Below are 20,437 nucleotides of genomic sequence, written 5' to 3' on the forward strand. Positions count from 1 at the left end.
CACCCACCCCCTGACACCCACACACACACCCACCCCCTGACACCCACACACACACCCACCCCCTGACACCCACACACACACCCACCCCCTGACACCCACACACACCCACCCCCTGACACCCACACACACACCCACCCCCTGACACCCACACACACACCCACCCCCTGACACGCACACACACACCCACCCCCTGACACCCACACACACACCCACCCCCTGACACGCACACACACACCCACCCCCTGACACCCACACACACACCCACCCCCTGACACCCACCCCCTGACACCCACACACACACCCCCTGACACCCACACACACACCCCGACACCCACACACACCCCCTGACACCCACACACACCCCCTGACACCCACACACACCCCCTGACACACACACACACCCCCTGACACACACACACACACCCCCTGACACACACACACACCCCCTGACACACCCACACCCCCTGACACACACACACCCCCTGACACCCCCTGACACACACACACACCCCCTGACACACACACACACCCCCTGACACACACACACACCCCCTGACACACACCACACACCCCCTGACACACACACACACCCCCTGACACACACACACACCCCCTGACACACACACACACCCCCTGACACACACACACCCCCTGACACACACACACACCCCTGACACACACACACACCCCCTGACACACACACACACCCCCTGACACACACACACACCCCCTGACACACACACACACCCCCTGACACACACACACACCCCCTGACACACACACACACCCCCTGACACACACACACCCCCTGACACACACACACCCCCTGACACACACACACCCCCTGACACACACACACCCCCTGACACACACACACCCCCTGACACACACACACCCCCTGACACACACACACCCCCTGACACACACACACCCCCTGACACACACACACCCCCTGACACACACACACCCCCTGACACACACACACCCCCTGACACACCCTGACACACACACACACCCTGACACACACACACACACACACCCTGACACACACACACACACACCCTGACACACACACACACACACACACCCTGACACACACACACACACTGACACACACACCCTGACACACACACACACACCCTGACACACACACACACCCTGACACACACACACACCCTGACACACACACACACACACCCTGACACACACACACACACACCCTGACACACACACCCACCCTGACACACACACACACCCTGACACACACACACACCCTGACACACACACACACACACCCTGACACACACACACACACACCCTGACACACACACACACACCCTGACACACACACACACACCCTGACACACACACACACACACCCTGACACACACACACACACCCTGACACACACACACACACCCTGACACACACACACACACCCTGACACACACACACACACACCCTGACACACACACACACACACCCTGACACACACACACACACACACACCCTGACACACACACACACCCTGACACACACACACACACACACCCTGACACACACACACACCCTGACACACACACACACCCTGACACACACACACCCACACCCTGACACGCACACACACCCACACCCTGACACGCACACACACCCCCTGACACACACACACACACTGACACACACATACACACCCCCTGACACACACACACACATACACCCTGACACACACACACACACACACACACCCTGACACACACACACACACACCCTGACACACACACACACACACACACCCTGACACACACACACACACCCACACCCTGACACACACACACACACCCACACCCTGACACACACACACACCCAACCCTGACACACACACACACACCCACACCCTGCCACACACACACACACACCCACACCCTGCCACACACACACACACACACACCCCACACCCTGACACACACACACACACACACACCCTGACACACACACACACACACCCTGACACACACACACACACCCTGACACACACACACACACACAAACCCTGACACACACACACACACACAAACCCTGACACACACACACACACACACACCCTGACACACACACACACACACACCCTGACACACACACACACACACACCCTGACACACACACACACACACCCTGACACACACACACACACACACCCTGACACACACACACACACACACACCCTGACACACACACACACACACACACACCCTGACACACACACACACACCCTGACACACACACACACCCTGACACACACACACACACCCTGACACACACACACACACCCTGACACACACACACACCCTGACACACACACACACCCTGACACACACACACACACCCTGACACACACACACACACACCCTGACACACCACACACACCCTGACACACACACACACCCTGACACACACACACACCCTGACACACACACACACCCTGACACACACACACCCTGACACACACACACCCTGACACACACACACACCCTGACACACACACACACCCTGACACACACACACACACCCTGACACACACACACACCCTGACACACACACACACCCTGACACGCACACACACCCCGACACGCACACATACACACCCCCTGACACACACACACACACACACACCCTGACACACACACACCCTGACACACACACCCTGACACACACACATCCTGACACACACACACCCTGACACACACACACCCTGACACACACACACCCTGACACACACACACCCTGACACACACACACCCTGACACACACACACACCCTGACACACACACACCCTGACACACACACACACCCTGACACACCCACACACCCTGACACACCCACACACCCTGACACACACACACACCCACACCCTGACACACACACACACACACTGACACACACCCTGACACACACACACACACCCTGACACACACACACACACCCTGACACACACACACACACCCTGACACACACACACACCCTGACACACACACACACCCTGACACACACACACACCCTGACACGCACACCCTGACACGCACACACACCCCGACACACACACATACACACCCCCTGACACACACACACACACACACACCCTGACACACACACACCCTGACACACACACACCCTGACACACACACACCCTGACACACACACACCCTGACACACACACACCCTGACACACACACACCCTGACACACACACACCCTGACACACACACACCCTGACACACACACACCCTGACACACACACACCCTGACACACACACACCCTGACACACACACACCCTGACACACACACACCCTGACACACACACACCCTGACACACACACACCCTGACACACACACACCCTGACACACACACACCCTGACACACACACACACACACCCTGACACACCCACACACCCACACCCTGACACACACACACACCCACACCCTGACACACACACCCTGACACACACACACACACACCCTGACACACACACACACCCACACCCTGACACACACACACCCACACCCTGACACACACACACCCACACCCTGAGACACACACACACACACCCTGACACGCACACACACACACCCTGACACGCACACACACACACACACACCCACACCCTGACACGCACACACACACACACCCACACCCTGACACGCACACACACACACACTGACACGCACACACACACACACTGACACGCACACACACACACACTGACACGCACACACACACCCTGACACACACACACACACCCTGACACACACACACCCTGACACACACACACCCTGACACACACACACCCTGACACACACACACCCTGACACACACACACCCTGACACACACACACCCCCTGACACACACATACACACCCCCTGACACACACTGACACACACACACACACCCCCTGACACACACACACACCCCCTGACTGACACACACACACCCCCTGACTGACACACACACACCCCCTGACTGACACACACACACACACACCCCCTGACTGACACACACACACCCCCTGACTGACACACACACACACACCCCCTGGCTGACACACACACACACACCCCCTGACTGACACACACACACACACCCCCTGACTGACACACACACACACACCCCCTGACTGACACACACACACACACCCCCTGACTGACACACACACACACCCCCTGACTGACACACACACACACACACCCCCTGACACACACACACACACACACCCTGACACACACACACACACACACCCCCTGACACACACACACACACCCCCTGACACACACACACACACACACCCCCTGACACACACACACACACCCCCTGACACACACACACACACCCCCTGACACACACACACACCCCCTGACACACACACACACACACACACACACACACACTGACATACATATCACTACAGAATACTGTGTACAATATTGGTCTCATTATTTAGGGAAAGATGTTGGAAGCAAGCGGTTTACTGACTAATACCGAGATGTATGCACGCACACACAAAAAACAGAGGGGAAAGGGTGTTGTAAAGGGAAATAAAAAATATTTTTAACAAGGTTAAGAATCTTTGATACATTGGGATGACTTCTACTTTGTGTCTCTCTGAAGTTCAGATTTTGTTTGATACTTCTTCCTTCTAGGCTGGAGATAGTTTTCTCTGGCAGGGTTGTCTACGTTCTCTACGGACTCAGCACCATTCCAAGTTCACAGCAAAGGATGTACCAGGTACTCACTGCTTTCAGAACAGTAAAGCAGTTCTTTCACTTCAGTAAGCAGGAAAGCATTCCTTTCACTTCCTTTCAAGGTCTGAACGCTTCTGCAGTTCTCTCCAAATGAGTTACTCAGGTACCAATCACTGACTGTTGTCAGGCAGAACACTGTCCCTGGCCAACCGACCGGTTGCCAGACAACCAATTGATCAGATTCCCTCTCATGCCGGTTCCCAAGATCCACTCAGTGCCGAGGAGTCTGATTTTTCCTTTCCAAAAACAAAACCTGGGAACAGTGTCCTGACAAGCAGGTTGCTTCGACTTTGAATCTTCTACTTAAAAGGCACATTCCGATTATGGGTCCATGGACCAAAATAATAAAAATAACATCAAAGAAATGGGAACAAAGAAAATAAATAGGAAGGACTCTTAGAGTATGTGGAGTAGAGATTAAAATCTGATCAGTCATGATCTTCTTAAGCGGTGGAGTAGGCTTGAGGGACTCAGTGGCCCAACCCTGCTCCTAACTCATTTGTTTGTATGATATGCTCCGCACAATACTGAACAACAATGACATTTCAATCTGCAGGAACAACACGACTAAGATCTCAGAACCTCCTCAGACAATTCAAAGGGAACAGAGGAGAATGATGATGGAATCCACACAGCTGTCATATTGCTGCCCAGGGTGCCCTTATTAACACAAACTTTACCTAGGCTGAAGCAGTGTATCCATGTCAGCAGAAAATGCAATACCCACAAAGCAATCTATAAACATTCTTCTCCTGGTCTTCATGAATTCATGCACATCAAATGAGTTCGAAGATAACTTACCAGCACACACGCAAAAATGTATTAGGCGGAAAAGTGTTCAGACAAAGAACATTTATCTGAATGAATATTAAAAACTAAACATTGTATCAGACCCATATGCATAACGTTGTGGTACCACACAGCCTTGCACTTCCTTTCTCTGCTACTCCTTTCTGGTGTAACCCATAAGACCATAAGACATAGGAGCAGAATTAGGCCACTTGGCCCATCGCATCTGCTCCGCCATTCAAACATAGCTGATATTTTTCTCATCCCCATTCTCCTGCCTTCTCCCGATAACCCCTGATCCCCTTATTAATCAAGAACTCATCTATCTCTGTCTTAAAAACATTCAGGGATTTGGCCTCCATAGCCTTCTGCGGCCAAGAGTTCCACAAATTCACCACCTTCTGGCTGAAGAAATTCATCCTCACCTGTTTTAAAGGATCGTCCCTTAGTCGGAGATGGTGTCCTCTGCTTCTAGTTTTTCCTACAAGTAGAAACATCCTCTCCACATCCACTCTATCCAGGCTCGCAGTATCCTACAAGTTTCAATAAGATACTCCCTCATCCTTCTTAACTCCAACAAGTACAGACCCAGAGTCCTGAACCGTTCCTCATACGACAAGTTCTTCAGTCCAGTGATCATTCTTGTGAACCTCCTCTGGGCCCTTTCCAAGACCAGCACTTCCTTCCTTAGGCGGGGGAGTGGGCCTAGGGTGTTTTGCTCTTTCAGAGGGTCGGTCCACTTGATGAGCCGAATGCCCTACTTCTGCACTGTAGGAATTCTATGAACAAAATCAAGGATCATGTTGTCTGACCTAGAATCTACTGCTGCCATATTGCTCACTTGAACGGTGTAAATCACCAGTTAACCCCAACAGAAAAAACAATTATTTGCCTTACTGGTCCCTTTGAAACAAGACAGCAGGTGAGCTGGTCTGAATGATTCCGATGATGATACATATTCAGAAGGACTTAACTCCTCTGAAAAATGATTAGTGGCCCCCTCACTTAGTATTTCTGCATGCATCAGTGCCATGTAAGAAATAAAAGACAAAAACTAGCCCAGGCAAGCAAATGTACGACAGGTTATTATAATGAAACCTCGCTGCTGCAATCAAGTCAACATGACTGAGCGGAAGTCAGGGAAAGAGAAAATAAGAAATTTCAGGCGAGACATATCAGGAAAATGTTAGCATGGGTGGCACGGCAGCACAGTGGGTAGCACTGTGGCTTCACAGCTCCAGGGTCCCAGATTCGATTCCTGGTTTGGGTCACTGTCTGTGTGGAGTCTGTACATGTCTGCGTGGGCTTCCTTCGGGTGCTCTGGTTTCCTCCCACAAGTCCCAAAGACGTGCTGTTAGGTAATTTGGACATTCTGAATTCTCCCGCCCCGTACCCGAACAGACGCCAGAATGTGGCGACGAGGCGCTTTTTACAGTAACTTCATTGCAGTGTTAATGTAAGCCTACTTGTGACAATAAAGATTATTACTAAAGTAGGGAAAACTCAAAATCATAAAATGATATGGAAGACAAAGCATAATTTGAGGAAGGAGAAAATAGGTTTGACAGTTCTTGCAAAAACAATAATTTCAGCAAAATTAAGAGCCACATGGACAAATGCAGGTAAACAAGTCTGTGCTGGATATCCTGAATTAAAGTAAAATTGTGCTCAACTAATGTGAGGTTTTTGAAGAGGTAACTGGCAAGGTTGATGAGGGCATTTCTGTTGGCGTTGTGTACATGGACTTCCAAAAGGCATTTAACACAGTGCCAAACAGACTATGAGCAAAGTTATAGCGTATGCAATAAATGAGTAATGGCTAAGTGTCAGGAAAGAGAGTGTAGTGGTTAACAGATGGTTTTTGGCCTAAAAGAAAACTTGTACTAGAGTTCCCCAGAGGTCAGTATTGGGACCTTTGCTCTTCCTAATGTATATATTAATGACCTAGACCTTGGTATATGGGGCACAATTTTAAAGTATGTGGATGCTACCAAATTTGTGAGTATTGTGAACTGTGAGTAGGATGGTGCAGAAATTCAAGACAAGTCATAGACAAGTCAGTGAGAGATGAACTTCAAATGAGGGGAAATTTGAAGTAATTCTGGTAGGAAGAACATGGAGACATGGCCTAAATCCTGAGAGCATCTGCAACAATTGTTGGATTGTTGTTGCAATAAGGAGTCGGACATTTTGGATTGAGAGGAGCAATTTAATCACTCAGTGGATTGTCATTCTCTGAAATTCTCTACCTCAGGAGGACCCTGAAGGCTCTGTCATTGAGTATATTCAACACTCAAGTCAATAGAGTTTTAGTCACTAAAGGAACCAGAGGATATGGAGAGGCAGTCACGTGGTGGTCTTGTCGCTGGATTAGTAATCCAGAGACCCAGGATAATGATCTGGGGACCCAAGCTTGAATCCCACCACGGCAGGTCATGGAATGTAACCTCAATAAAATATCTGGAATTGAAAATTTAATGATGACCATGAAACCATTGTCGATTGTCGCAAAAACCTATCTGGTTCACTAATGTCTTTTAAGGAAGGAAATCTGCTATCCTTACTTGGTCTGGCCTACATGTGACTCCAGACCCACAGCAACGTGGTTGATTCTTAAATGCTCTCTGAAATGGCCGAGCAAACCACTCAGTTGTATTCAACCGCTACGGAAACACAAAAAAGGAATGAAACTGACGGACAAACTGCATATATCCAGGCACCGGAAACGACAATGGCAAACACAGCCCTGTCGACGTTGCAAAGTCCTCCACACTAACATAGATCATAGAACAGTACAGCACAGAACAGGCCCTTCGGCCCTCAATGTTATGCCGAGCCATGATCACCCTACTCAAACCCACGTATCCACCCTATACCCGTAACCCAACAACCCCCCCTTAACCTTACTTTTATTAGGACACTATGGGCAATTTAGTATGGCCAATCCACCTAACCTGCACATCTGTGGACTGTGGGAGGAAACCGGAGCACCCGGAGGAAACCCACGCAAACAGGGGGAGGACGTGCAGACTCCACACAGACAGTGACCCAGCCGGGAATCAAACCTGGGACCCTGGAGCTGTGAAGCATTTATGCTAACCACCATGCTACCCTGCTGCCCTAACATCTGGGGGCTTGTGCCAAAGTTGGGATAGCTGCCTCACAGATTAGTCAAGCAACAGCCTGAAATAGTCGTACTCATTAAATCATATCTTACATACAATGTCCCAGACACCACTATCACCATTCCTGGATATGCCCTGTCTCACCAGCAGGAAAGATCCAGGAGAGGTGGTGGCACAGTGCTATACAGTCAGGAGGGAGCTGCCCGGAGAGTTCTCAATATTGACTCTGGACCCCAGACCCCATGAAGTCTCATTGCTTCAGGTTAAACATGGGCCAGGAAACCCCCTACTAATTTTCACGTATCGGCCACCATCAGCTGATGAGTCAGTAATTCTCCATGTAGTGCCTCAGTAGTACCACCACAGACCGAACAGGTCGGGTCCAAAAGCACATAGCTACTAGACTGGGACTGCAGCACGTGGTGAGGGAACCAAGGAGGAAAAATATACTTGACCTCATCCTCACCACACTGCCTGTGGCAGATGCCAGGGGATCAACCCTGGTTCAATGAAGAATACAGGAGAGTATGCCAGGAGTAACATCAGGCATACCGCCAAATGCGGTGTCAACCTGGTGAAGCTACAACACAGGACTACTTGTGTGCCAAATAAGCAGCAAGTAATAGATAAGAGCTAAGCAATTGCACAACAAATATCTAAGCTCTGCAGTCCCGCCACATCCAGCTTTCAAGTGCGATGGATAAATAAACAACTTATTATAGGAAGAGGCTCCACAAATATCTCCATCCTCAATGATGGAGGATCCCAGCACATCTGTGCAAAAGACAAGCCTGAGGCATTCGCAACAATCGTCACCCAGAAGTGCAGAGTGGATGATCAATCTAGGTCTCCTCCAGAGGTCCCCATAATCACAGATGTCAGTCTTCAGCCAATACGATTCACTCCACATATCAAGAAATGACTGAAGGCACTGGATACTGCAAAGGCTATGGGCAATATCCCGGCAATAGTACTGAAGACTTGAGCTACAGAACATGCCGCACCCCTAGCCAAGCTGTTTCAGTACAGCTACAACATTCGCATCTACCCAGCAATGTGGAAAACTCCCCAATCTCCAGGTTTGTCCTGTGCACAAGAACATGACAAATCCAACCCAGCCAATTCCCCCTGATCAGTTTAGACTCCATCAGCAGCAAAGTCATGAAAGGAGTCATCAACAGTGCTATCAAGCAGCACTTACTCAGCAATAACCAGCTCATGGGCTTTCAGTTTGTGTTCCGCCAGGGTCACTCAGCCCCTGACCTCATTACAGCCTTGATTCAAACATGGACAAAACAGCTGAATACCAGAGGTGAGGTGAGAGTAACTCCCCTTAACATTAAGGCAGCATTTCACTGAGTATGGCATCAAGGAGCCCTATCTAAACTAGAGTCAATGGGAATCAGGGGGAAAACTCTCTGCTGGTTGGAGTCATACCTGGCACAAAGGAAGATGGTTGTGGTGGTTAGAGGTCAATCATCTCAGCTCCAGGACATCCCTGCAGCAGTTCTTAGTGTCCTAGGCCCAACAATCTTTAGCTGCTTCATTAATGATCACCCTTCCATCATAAGGTCAGAAGTGGGGATGTTTGTGGATGACTGAATAATGTTCAGTACCATTCATGACTCCTCAAATAATGATGCAGTCCAGTCCAAATGCAGCCAAGACTTGGACAATATTCAGGCTTGGGCTGACAAGTGGCAAGGTACAGTCGCGCCACACAAGTGCCAGACAACAAACATTACCATTGCTGTATTCCCCACAATTAACATCCTGGGGTTTGCATTCATCAGAAACGGAACTGGACTAGCCACATTAATACTGTGGCTATCAGGGCAGGTCAAAGGCTAGGAATTTTACGGCCAGTAACTGACTTCCAGATCTCCTCCCCCCCCCCTCCAAAAAAAAGCACATCCACCATCTACAAGGCACATGTCAGGAGTGTAACGGAATACTCTGCCTGGATGAGTGCAGCTCCAAATACATTCAAGAAGCTCGCTTGATTGCTCCCCAACAAAGTGGTAGTCGTGTACACCATCTGCAAGACGTACGGCAGTAACTCGCCAAGGTTCCTCAGACAGAACCTTCCAAACCCTCGACCAGTATCAGCTAGGACAAGAGCAGCAGATATGTGGGAACCCCACCACTTTGAGTTTCCCCTCCAAGACACTCACCACCCTGAATTGGAAATATGTCACCGTGCCTTTAGTGTCACTGCGTCAAAATCCTGGAACTCCCTCCCTAACAGCACAGTGGGTGGTCCTTCACTCAGGGACTGCAGCGGTTCAAGAAGGCAACTCACCATCACCTTCTGCAGAGAAACTAGGGATGGGCAATACATGCTGACCTCACCAACGACGCCAACATCCCGTAAATGAATGTTAAAAAGGGGGGTGTTTTAAAACATGTTTCATATCAAAAATGTCTATTTATGGAATGGGCTAAAACCACCAGACATATGTTTAAAAAGACTGAACAACAACATTGAGTGACTTAAACAGCAGTTCCCAAGATGGATGAGCATCCATATAGCACCTTACATATTACAAAGTCATCAGCAAGGCACTGACCAGGCTATCTAGAAGTTGCCCATCTGATACATTCAACTTACGCGAGTGTGAATGACCCATCTCCGGAACCATTCACAAAATATCCAGAAACAACCAGTGTAATCACCCAGATGAGAAGGGAACTCCAACAGCTAGATTATCTAATTATTCTTAAACGATGGTCATGAAATCAGCCTGCTTTGGCAATGTTTGGGTAACCAGCCATTTTGTAAGAGATCATGTGACGAACAAGTTAACCCCCTTTGTAATTTAAGAAATTGGTTCTTTCCAGGCTAGAGCAAGACTATAAAGAACCTGAAGGTGCTTACTGCCTCCCCATCTCCAGAGGCCCACATCTGAAATACCACTGGTACCCAGTGCCACCCCGTTGGTCAGTTGCAAGCTATTTGAAGGCCCATTCTAATTCGCTGCCGCTCCTTGCTGCTTTGTATTCTCTTTTGCAAGGTAGCAATAGGGAGGGTAAAAAAAATAGATGTTCAAGAGAATGAAATGGCATATGCTCAGCCGAATAATGAGTGCATGTGGTGAGGGCAACTATGAGGCATGACATTTTATAAGGATGAGGGCTAATGGGGGTGACAAACTGCCAGATGAAAATGTGAGGAAGTGCATAGAAAGACAATTACTGCACAACTCATTAACGGAGTCTAAGGAACGACACATTGGCTTGACAAGGCAGATGCAAAGCAGTTGGATCATGGGCACAACTGAATAAAAATGAATGTGCCACTGTACTCACCTTTCCTCACATGCTTGGGTCCTTAAAGTACTGAATTGTATCCAGCAGGATGGAACCATACCCTGTTTCTGACCTCCCTGCTACCTTCAGTCTCAATTTTCCTCCCCCATCATTAGGGAAGTGTAATGCTCTCAATCTCTTCATAACCCCAGCTGTACATCTCAGGATACATCATTGAAACAAAGCTCAGCCTTTGTAATAGGGACTCCTCAATTCTGACATGCCCTCTGTGTCCAACTACAAACTCTTTCAAATTGTGTGTTAAGTGTCCTTTTAAATACTGGAGTTGAGATTGTTTGTGTGAGTTTACATCATGTCCGAAGACACTGGTTGGATGGGAAAGCCAGAAATAATATTGTATGAGATGAACGAATCAAAACGCCACTGATAGACACACTGTACTTACTTCCAAGTGCTATCAGAGACTCCTGAATGCAGTGAGTCACAAATTAAAATTGGAGTCATATTTATTTATATATAACACAGACCTGGCTAGGGATGCATCTGGCAGAAATATACGTCACATAAACTTCCATCAATAAAAGCTCAAGCTGCACAACAACATCTTAATGCCCTAGTATCTCAGTCTTCAAATACACTACACAGCGTATTACCGGGGAGTGACCTTCATTTTAAGTGATGGGGACTTACCTGAGCTAATTCCTTTTGTTCATTCACCAGTCTGTTACAGCTGGCTATCATTTGATCCAGAGCATATAGGCGGTCCTCAAGTCCTTTAATTGCCTTCATGTTCTGATTATCAAGTTTGGCAATTGTTTCACGACAGTCTGTTAAAAATGGCTGAAGAATTTCTGGATCAAGCTGAAAAAAAAAGGGGATGTTTAAATTGGTGTCCAGAAATCGGCAAAGATATTTTCTCTGACATCATCTACTCTTCATGCAATAAATGTTTAACTTGTCAGCAACTGATTAATGGTTTTGATTAGATTAATGCTTACTCATTGGTCTACACATCCGCTATAGCGCAACAAATGAAAAAAATATAGCTTTATTGAAAAGCGTGCTATTGAAACCCATATTCTAACATATTCAAAATATACATGCATCCATTTTAGAGTGGACTTTGACAAATGGTTAAAATTGCCTACTTTAGAACATGTACCATCTGAAAATATTTTTCTATTCAATAAGAGTAATGACTAAACTTACTGTTGGAGATCACAGTATATGTTGTTATTTTATGGTTTGCTTTAGCTTTGAGAAATGCATTAGACCAAAGCCAAAAGTTTGAATTCATAGAATGAAAGAAAAACGTTTAAATTTCATAATAAAACTTCTGAATTTTAAACATCAACAAAATAAAAGAAACTCTTAACTGCTATATGAAAAAGGGTGCCTCAGTTTATTTTCTAAATTTTGGATTAGTCAAATATTTAACATCTCATAAACACTTACTCGGTTCATTGAATCAAAGCATTTCCTGACGAGTGATTCCACATCATTTGGTCTATCCTGTACATTAATCCAGTCCAATAAAGAGACATTAAAGAAAGTTTGGTCATCCATTTCTCCTTTAAATTCTTCTTCTGCTGCAGTCTTCAGAATTCTCTCTTCACTGGTCTCATTGTCCTTTTCGTCCTGTTGAACAACACTATTCTGTACAGAATGTTCAAATGATACGGAACTAGAGGACAATTTCCTGTGAACTGCAGGTTTAACAGAACAAAGTACAGAATCACTGGACCTATCCTCTTCAGTTTCTTCTTCAGGGCTTTCTTTTTCTGTAGGTAATTTCAATCTTTCCTGACATTCACGGTAACAGTGTCTGGTCAGGCACTCCAACAGTGGTATCTTAGCCATTACCAAAACAGCTGTGCCTAGGCTTAATTCATAATATAAAACAATGTATTAGTACAATATGAATATCTGAACAGTCCAGCACCAACAACTTGAAACATTTTCTGGTGATAAGGATTCAGCATTGAATCGCCACTTTCAGTCTCTGAAGAAAGAGACATGCCATTTTTTCTGCCTTCCCATGACTGCAAAACCAGAATTTCTGCAAAACTGTACAAGAAAATCTTCTGGGAAAGAGCTTTGCATTTTGCAGAATATTTTTGAGCAAGAGAGTGGAAGCATGGATGTATGGATTTCTGAACTTTTATTTTGAAAATTAAAAGGACTGATGCTAAATTACTAAAACAAATAAATTCCTGTTGCCAATTTCAACTTGATTTTGAAAACCACTTTAGCTTTAAGTACATTAAACTCTCTGCACAAAATATTTAATTCATTTAGGAACTGTTGCTGTATTAGTACTTGCCAGTTAACCTATACTAATGAACTTCTAGGTTCCTTAAAAGTACAAAATAAAAACATAAAATGCTGGACAAACTCAGGTCTGGCAGCACCTATGGAAAACAGAAATTTTGAGTCCATATTATGCTTCTGCAGAAATGAAGAGAAGTAGAAATGTAAAAAAATATACAGTTGGAGAGGCAGGTGGGATAGAATAAGACAGGGCTAGGTTGGAGCAAAAGAGAGATTGACAAAGCTCAATCGTACCTTTTGCCACCATTTCACTCCTTCAGTCCTTAAATGGCACCATTAACACACCACTTTGCCTCATGTTCATGACACATTTGTCAATCTATCCTTTGCTCTGACCTAGCCGTGTCCTTCTATTCTGCCCCACCGTCTCCATCCATCTCCTCAACTATATCATTCTTTACATTTCCACCCCTTTTCAGTTCTGTCAAAGCGCCATATGGACTCAAAACGTAACTCTGTTTCTCACTCCACAAATGCTGCTGGACCTGCTACATTTATCCAGTATTCTGTTTTTATTTCAGATTTCGAGTATCTGCAATATTTTGCTTCTATTTCCTTACAATTATAGCATATGCTGCCAACTGAGCATTAAATTGACAAGCTTTAGGGTAGCACGGTGGCGCAGTGGGTTAGCCCTGCTGTCTCACGGCATCGAGGTCTCAGGTTCGATCCAGCTCTGGGTCACTGTCTGTGTGGAGTTTGCACATTCTCCCCATGTTTGTGTGGGTTTCACCCCCACAACCCAAAGATGTGCAGGTTAGGTGGATTGGCCACGCTAAATTGCCTCTTAATTGGAAAAAATGAATTGGGTACTCTAAATTTTAAAAAGAAAAAAAAAATTGACAAGCTTTACACCAAACTAAAATAAAAATATCAGCAGGTCCTAAAGGAGCAACTGATGAGGGCAACAGCAAACAGGGAGGACCAGAGACCTGGGTCATCAGAACCAATCAAGCTGTACAAAAGACTTGGATTGAGAGGCAGAGAAAGATTTCAAGCACAATTGAAGCAGCAGGACATTGCTAGCGTGTTAAATGGATACTTCTCATCTGACTTCACTCAAGAGGAGGGTGACGTAGGTACAGAATTCAGAAAATCGGACTGCGAGGACCTTGAGCAGTTTGACATAGGAAGTGAGGTAGTATTGGAGGCTTTGATGGGCTTAAAAATAGACAAATTCCCAGGCCCGGATGAATCACATCCCAAGCTGCTGTGGGAGGTTAGGCAGGAAATTGAAGCGGCACTGAACAAATTTTTAATTCCTCTCTGGCCATGAGGGAAGTGTCAGAGGACTGGAGAACAGCAAACGTTACTCCACTTTCCAAGGTGGGGGTAGAGATAAACTAGGGAATTACAGACCAGTGAGTCTCACGTCAATGGTAGGGAAACTATTGGAGAAACTTCTGAAGGAGAGAATTAATTTTCACTTGCAAAGACATGGGTTGGTTAGTGATAGTCAGTATAGCTTTGTCAGAGAGGTCATGCCTAACAAATTTGATATTTTTTTTGATAAAGTGACTGAGTGTGTGGATAAAGGAAGTGCAGTTGATTTAGTTTATTTGGATTTTAGCAAAGCCTTTGACAAGGTCCCACATGGGAGATTGATTGAGAAGGTTGAAGCACATGGAATTCAAGAAACCTTGGCGAGGTGGAACGGAAACTGGATTAGAAATAGGACACAAAGGGTTGTAGTCTCAGGCGATTCCAACAGCTGAAGCAGTGTCAGGGGCCAGTGCTGGTATTGTTTGTTAGTATAAATAAATGATATAGACGAGAACTTTGGGGGAGAACATTGGGGGGGGGGGATAAATAATTTTGCAGACATCAAGATTGGTAGGGTGATTAACAATGAAGAGGAGGATCGTAGGCTACAGGGAAATATAGATATGTTGGTCAGATGGGCAGAAGTGACAAACTGTATTTAATCCTGATAAAGTGTGTGGTGCATCACTTTGGAAGAAGAAACAGGACAAGGTGAGTATGGAATGAATGGCAGTACACTAGGAAGCTCAGAGGAACAGGTGGATTTGGGGGCATTTGTTCACAGATCCCCAAAGGCGACAAAGCAGCTGAATAGAATAGTTAAGAAGGCATATGGGACACTTGCCTTTATCAATCATGGCATAGAATACAAGAGCAAGGAGGTTACGGTAGAGCTGTACAGAATGTTGGTTAGGGTTTGGCCATAGCTGGAGTACTGAGTGCAGTTCTGGTCACCTCACTATAGGAAGGTGATTGCACAGGAGGGTTACAGAGGAAATTCAACAGGATGTTGCCTGGGATGGAGCATCTGAGCGAGAAAGGAGAGGCTGAATATGTTTGGATTACTTTCAATAGAGCAGAGAAGGCTGAGGAGGGATATGATTAGATGTACAAGATTATGAGGAGTTTGGGCAGAGTAAATAGAAAGCAGCTGTTTCCTTAGTTGAGGGGTCAATCACAAGGGGACATAGCTTTAGGGTGAGGGGTGGGAGATTCTAAGGGGATTTGAGAAAACAAAAATCACTCCGAGGTGGTGAGAATCTGGAATACACTGCCTGGGAAGGTAATGGAGGCTAGAAACCTCAACCGTTAAAAATCACTTGGATGAGTACTTGAAACACCATCACATTTAAGGAAATGGGACAAATGCTGGCAAGTGGGATTAGCTCACGATTATGGGGTGGTTATAGTCGGTGCTGACTCAATGAGCCAAAGGACGTTTTCTGCGCTGTACGACTCTATGAATTTAATTGTGCAGGAGGCTCAGAGAGCAAGTTTATTGAAGGTAGTTGAGATATAAAAGTTGGAAGGGGTAGAAGGGGTGGCAGTGCCACCTAGTGTTTAAAAGGTAGCCATTATAGTAAACGGAACGGTTATCAATTAGATTACAGCAGTATCAGTTATGACCATGCATTATTCACTTAGACATGAGAAAACACGACAAAACCATGAGGAAGCAAGTGTGGCACCAGAAAATGCAGTCACCAGCCTTTTAATATATTACTAGCAAATCTCCTGTAGCATTACAAATGAGGAATCAAAGTTCAGCACGGCTTTCAGGTAACTGAGCCATGATTCCATAATAGAGCCAGGGTACAGCAAAATGATTTTAATGTAACATTCAGTTTCTTCCCTGATCATATTTCCAGTATTCTTTATGTCCACATATATAATGGAAAATACCTATCCTGACGTACTATAAAAGTCTCCTGTTAATGAATAGGCCAATTAGTAATTGTAGTACAAGTTTATTCCCAGAATAAAAATTGATTTTAAAATGATTGAAAATGTTGGTAGGAGATGCACCAAACAGACTTCAGCAGTTCAAGAAATTGGATCACCACAACCTTCTCGAGGGGAAATTAGAGATGGGCAACAAATGTTGGCCTTGTCATATTCAATGAAAAAATATATATATATTTTATTTCGAAGTTCCAGAGTAAACAGTATTTACTTTTTTCTATTACAGAAGTGGTTCTGAATTCAGCTGGTCAAGGTTGAAAAATTTACCATCAATGCAATGGTTATTCACGCACCTGGGGGAATCTGCCAATACTAAGTTGCAGCATGGTTACATGCAAATTTCAGAATAGTGTTATTGCAATGGCTTACACCTTTTTGACAGGAATGGGTCTGTGATGAGGATGGAAAATGTCTGTGAACTTGGCTGAACATCTCTGTAGCACCATCCAAGAGGCTTTCTTCAAATCAAACTGCCATGTACAAAAATGTTCTTTTCACTGCACTTTTCCTACATTTGGTGCCAGGATCAAGGATAGCACTGGGCAGCTGCAAAGCATCCTCGGAGGAAGGGTATTTAAATAGCCAGCAGTCGTGGTCCATATCGGTACCAATGGGATGTGGCACTAAATTTGGAGAGCTAGGTAGAAAATTCGCAAGCAGAACCTCAAAAGTAGAAATCTCCAGATTACTCCCAGTGCCATGAGCAATTGAATGCAGAAAGAGGAGAATAAGACTGATGAGTGCTTGGCTTTAAAGATGTTACAGCAGGGAGGGCTTTAGATTTTTGCGACAGTTATGCCTGATTACTATTGGCTGGGGACTACTGCCTACCCCACAATCCTTAGTGAGTATGAGCTCCCCCAATGAGGAGGGAGGAGATATCATCAGCAGAGTCACCTGCATAAATAGAGCTGGCCAGTGTGGAACCAGCTAGAGAGGAGAGAGCAGTGGTTGGATATATGAAATTGTAAATAAGTTATTCCTTTTCGACTCTACAAACTCCTGCTGGATTCTTCATGGTCCTCACAAAACTGACAACGAGCATGGGATTGGCAATAGTCCCCAGCCAATAGTAATCAGGCAGATTATAACAGGGACATTGGGGAAGATGAACCCGAGCAGGCCAGAAATGTTGCAGCTGAACAACACAGCCAGGACGGAGCTCCTTTTAGAGCGTTTTGCTAGACTGCTGGGAGGATTTAAACCAACATGGCAGTGGTGTGTGAACCAGGAGACAATATCAGAGTGGAATACCAAGATATTCAGAAAATAGGGAGCGATAGATAATGAAATGAAATAATGAAAATCGCTTATTGTCACGAATAGGCTTCAATGAAGTTACTGTGAAAAGCCCCTAGTCGCCACATTCCGGCGCCTGTCCAGGGAGGCTGGTACGGGAATCGAACCGTGCTGCTGGCCTGCTTGGTCTGCTTTAAAAGCCAGCGATTTAGCTCAGTGAGCTATAGCACTAGAGTAGGGACTAGTAAATTAATATGTGGGTCAGAGTGAAGGAGAAAATAATAATCTAAATAAGGATTACAGTACATGTATGCCAATGCACAAATACGATATTGTGGCTATAACAAGAGACCTGACAGGACTTAATGTTAAATATCCCTGGATACATGGTGTTTAACAAAGGGAGGGGGGAAAAAAGGAAGTGGCAGCGTAATTGAGAGCAGTGCAGTGCTGGAGAAAGAGGGGTCAAGGAACCCATTTGGCTAGAACTAAAGAACAAATAAAAATGAGCAATTACATTGTTCAATGTAGTCCATAGACTCGTGGGAACAATGTAGAGGAATACATTTGTAAAGAAATTACAGAGATGCAAAAGTTGTACAGTACTTATGAGGGACTTTATTATCCAAATATAGGCCCAAATAATAGTGACATAAATGGCAAGGAGGTGCACGAGTTCCTAGGGTGGGAATCTTTTCTTCAACAATGTTCCCAGTCCATAAGCATACTTTTTCTCCTTCATCTTAACCTCTCTCATCATCCAGAGATCTCGGAATTTGATTACCCTACTTTTCCCCTTCATGGGAATATACCTCGAGTCTGTCTGAACTCAAGTTACAGTTTTGTCTGCCAATCGTGGATTCTAATTTAACAGGGCAAGATTCATTCTTAACTCATCGAAGTTGGCTTTCACACAGTTAATTACTCTTACTTGCACCTTGTCCATTACAAAACCAACCTAAACCTTATGATACAATGATGACTGTCATCTAAATTTTCCTCCAACGCATGATCATGACCTTGTGTCACAAGCAAAGCACTACAGCAGAGCTTCATAAATATTTTCAAACTTTGACCCCATTTTAACTCACTACCACCTTAAGGGCAATTAGGGATGGGCAACAAATGCTGGCCTTTCCTGCAATGCCCACATCCCATGAAATATATAAAAACCTTTGAAAATTAACATGATCCTAGACACTAGCAAAACAAAAAATTAAGTAAAGCAGCTCAGTAACATTCAGTAAATAAAGCTCATTATACATTATGTAAATATGAATGTGGTTTTTAAAGCACTTTTGAAAAAAGTTCACATGTCCATTTCTCCATACTTACTGGCGACAGAAATCTCAGTGAAGCTTCTCTCCCCCCACCCAGACATTGTAATCTGCCCCTCTCCCCACCATCACACATAGATAGCTCTTTCAAAACTCCATCCCCACTCCAACTCAGTCAGCAGCCCCTCTTCGCAATTACCCTCCCATTCATTCATCAGGTTCTCTTCCCAACTGCTCTTGCAGCACATGCACATGTCTCTTACCACCCCCAAGGTAAAGTTGCCAAAGTCCCAGATGATCTTAGGCTGCTTTCCCCTCATTCATCAGCCTCTCTCCCCAAAATCATCCTGCACCACACACAAGCAGATCCCTCGTCTCAACCCCA

At 45.8% G+C, this 20,437-nt stretch overlaps 1 protein-coding gene across 2 annotated transcripts in view; it reads right to left on the reverse strand.

Annotated features, from left to right (window-relative positions):
- Window positions 1-20,437, reverse strand: part of rb1cc1 (RB1-inducible coiled-coil 1) — a 283,146-nt gene that overhangs the window by 231,013 nt on the left and 31,696 nt on the right. For both annotated transcript variants that reach the window (XM_038809347.1, XM_038809345.1), the window contains exons 6-7: window positions 13,436-13,862; window positions 12,671-12,841 (exon numbers count right to left, since the gene is read on the reverse strand). In XM_038809347.1, coding sequence (XP_038665275.1) covers window positions 12,671-12,841; window positions 13,436-13,862 — 598 coding nt within the window. The remainder of the gene's footprint in view (window positions 1-12,670; window positions 12,842-13,435; window positions 13,863-20,437) is intronic.

The sequence above is a fragment of the Scyliorhinus canicula genome, chromosome 10 (assembly GCF_902713615.1).
Source record: "Scyliorhinus canicula chromosome 10, sScyCan1.1, whole genome shotgun sequence".
Taxonomy (NCBI): Eukaryota; Metazoa; Chordata; class Chondrichthyes; order Carcharhiniformes; family Scyliorhinidae; genus Scyliorhinus; species Scyliorhinus canicula.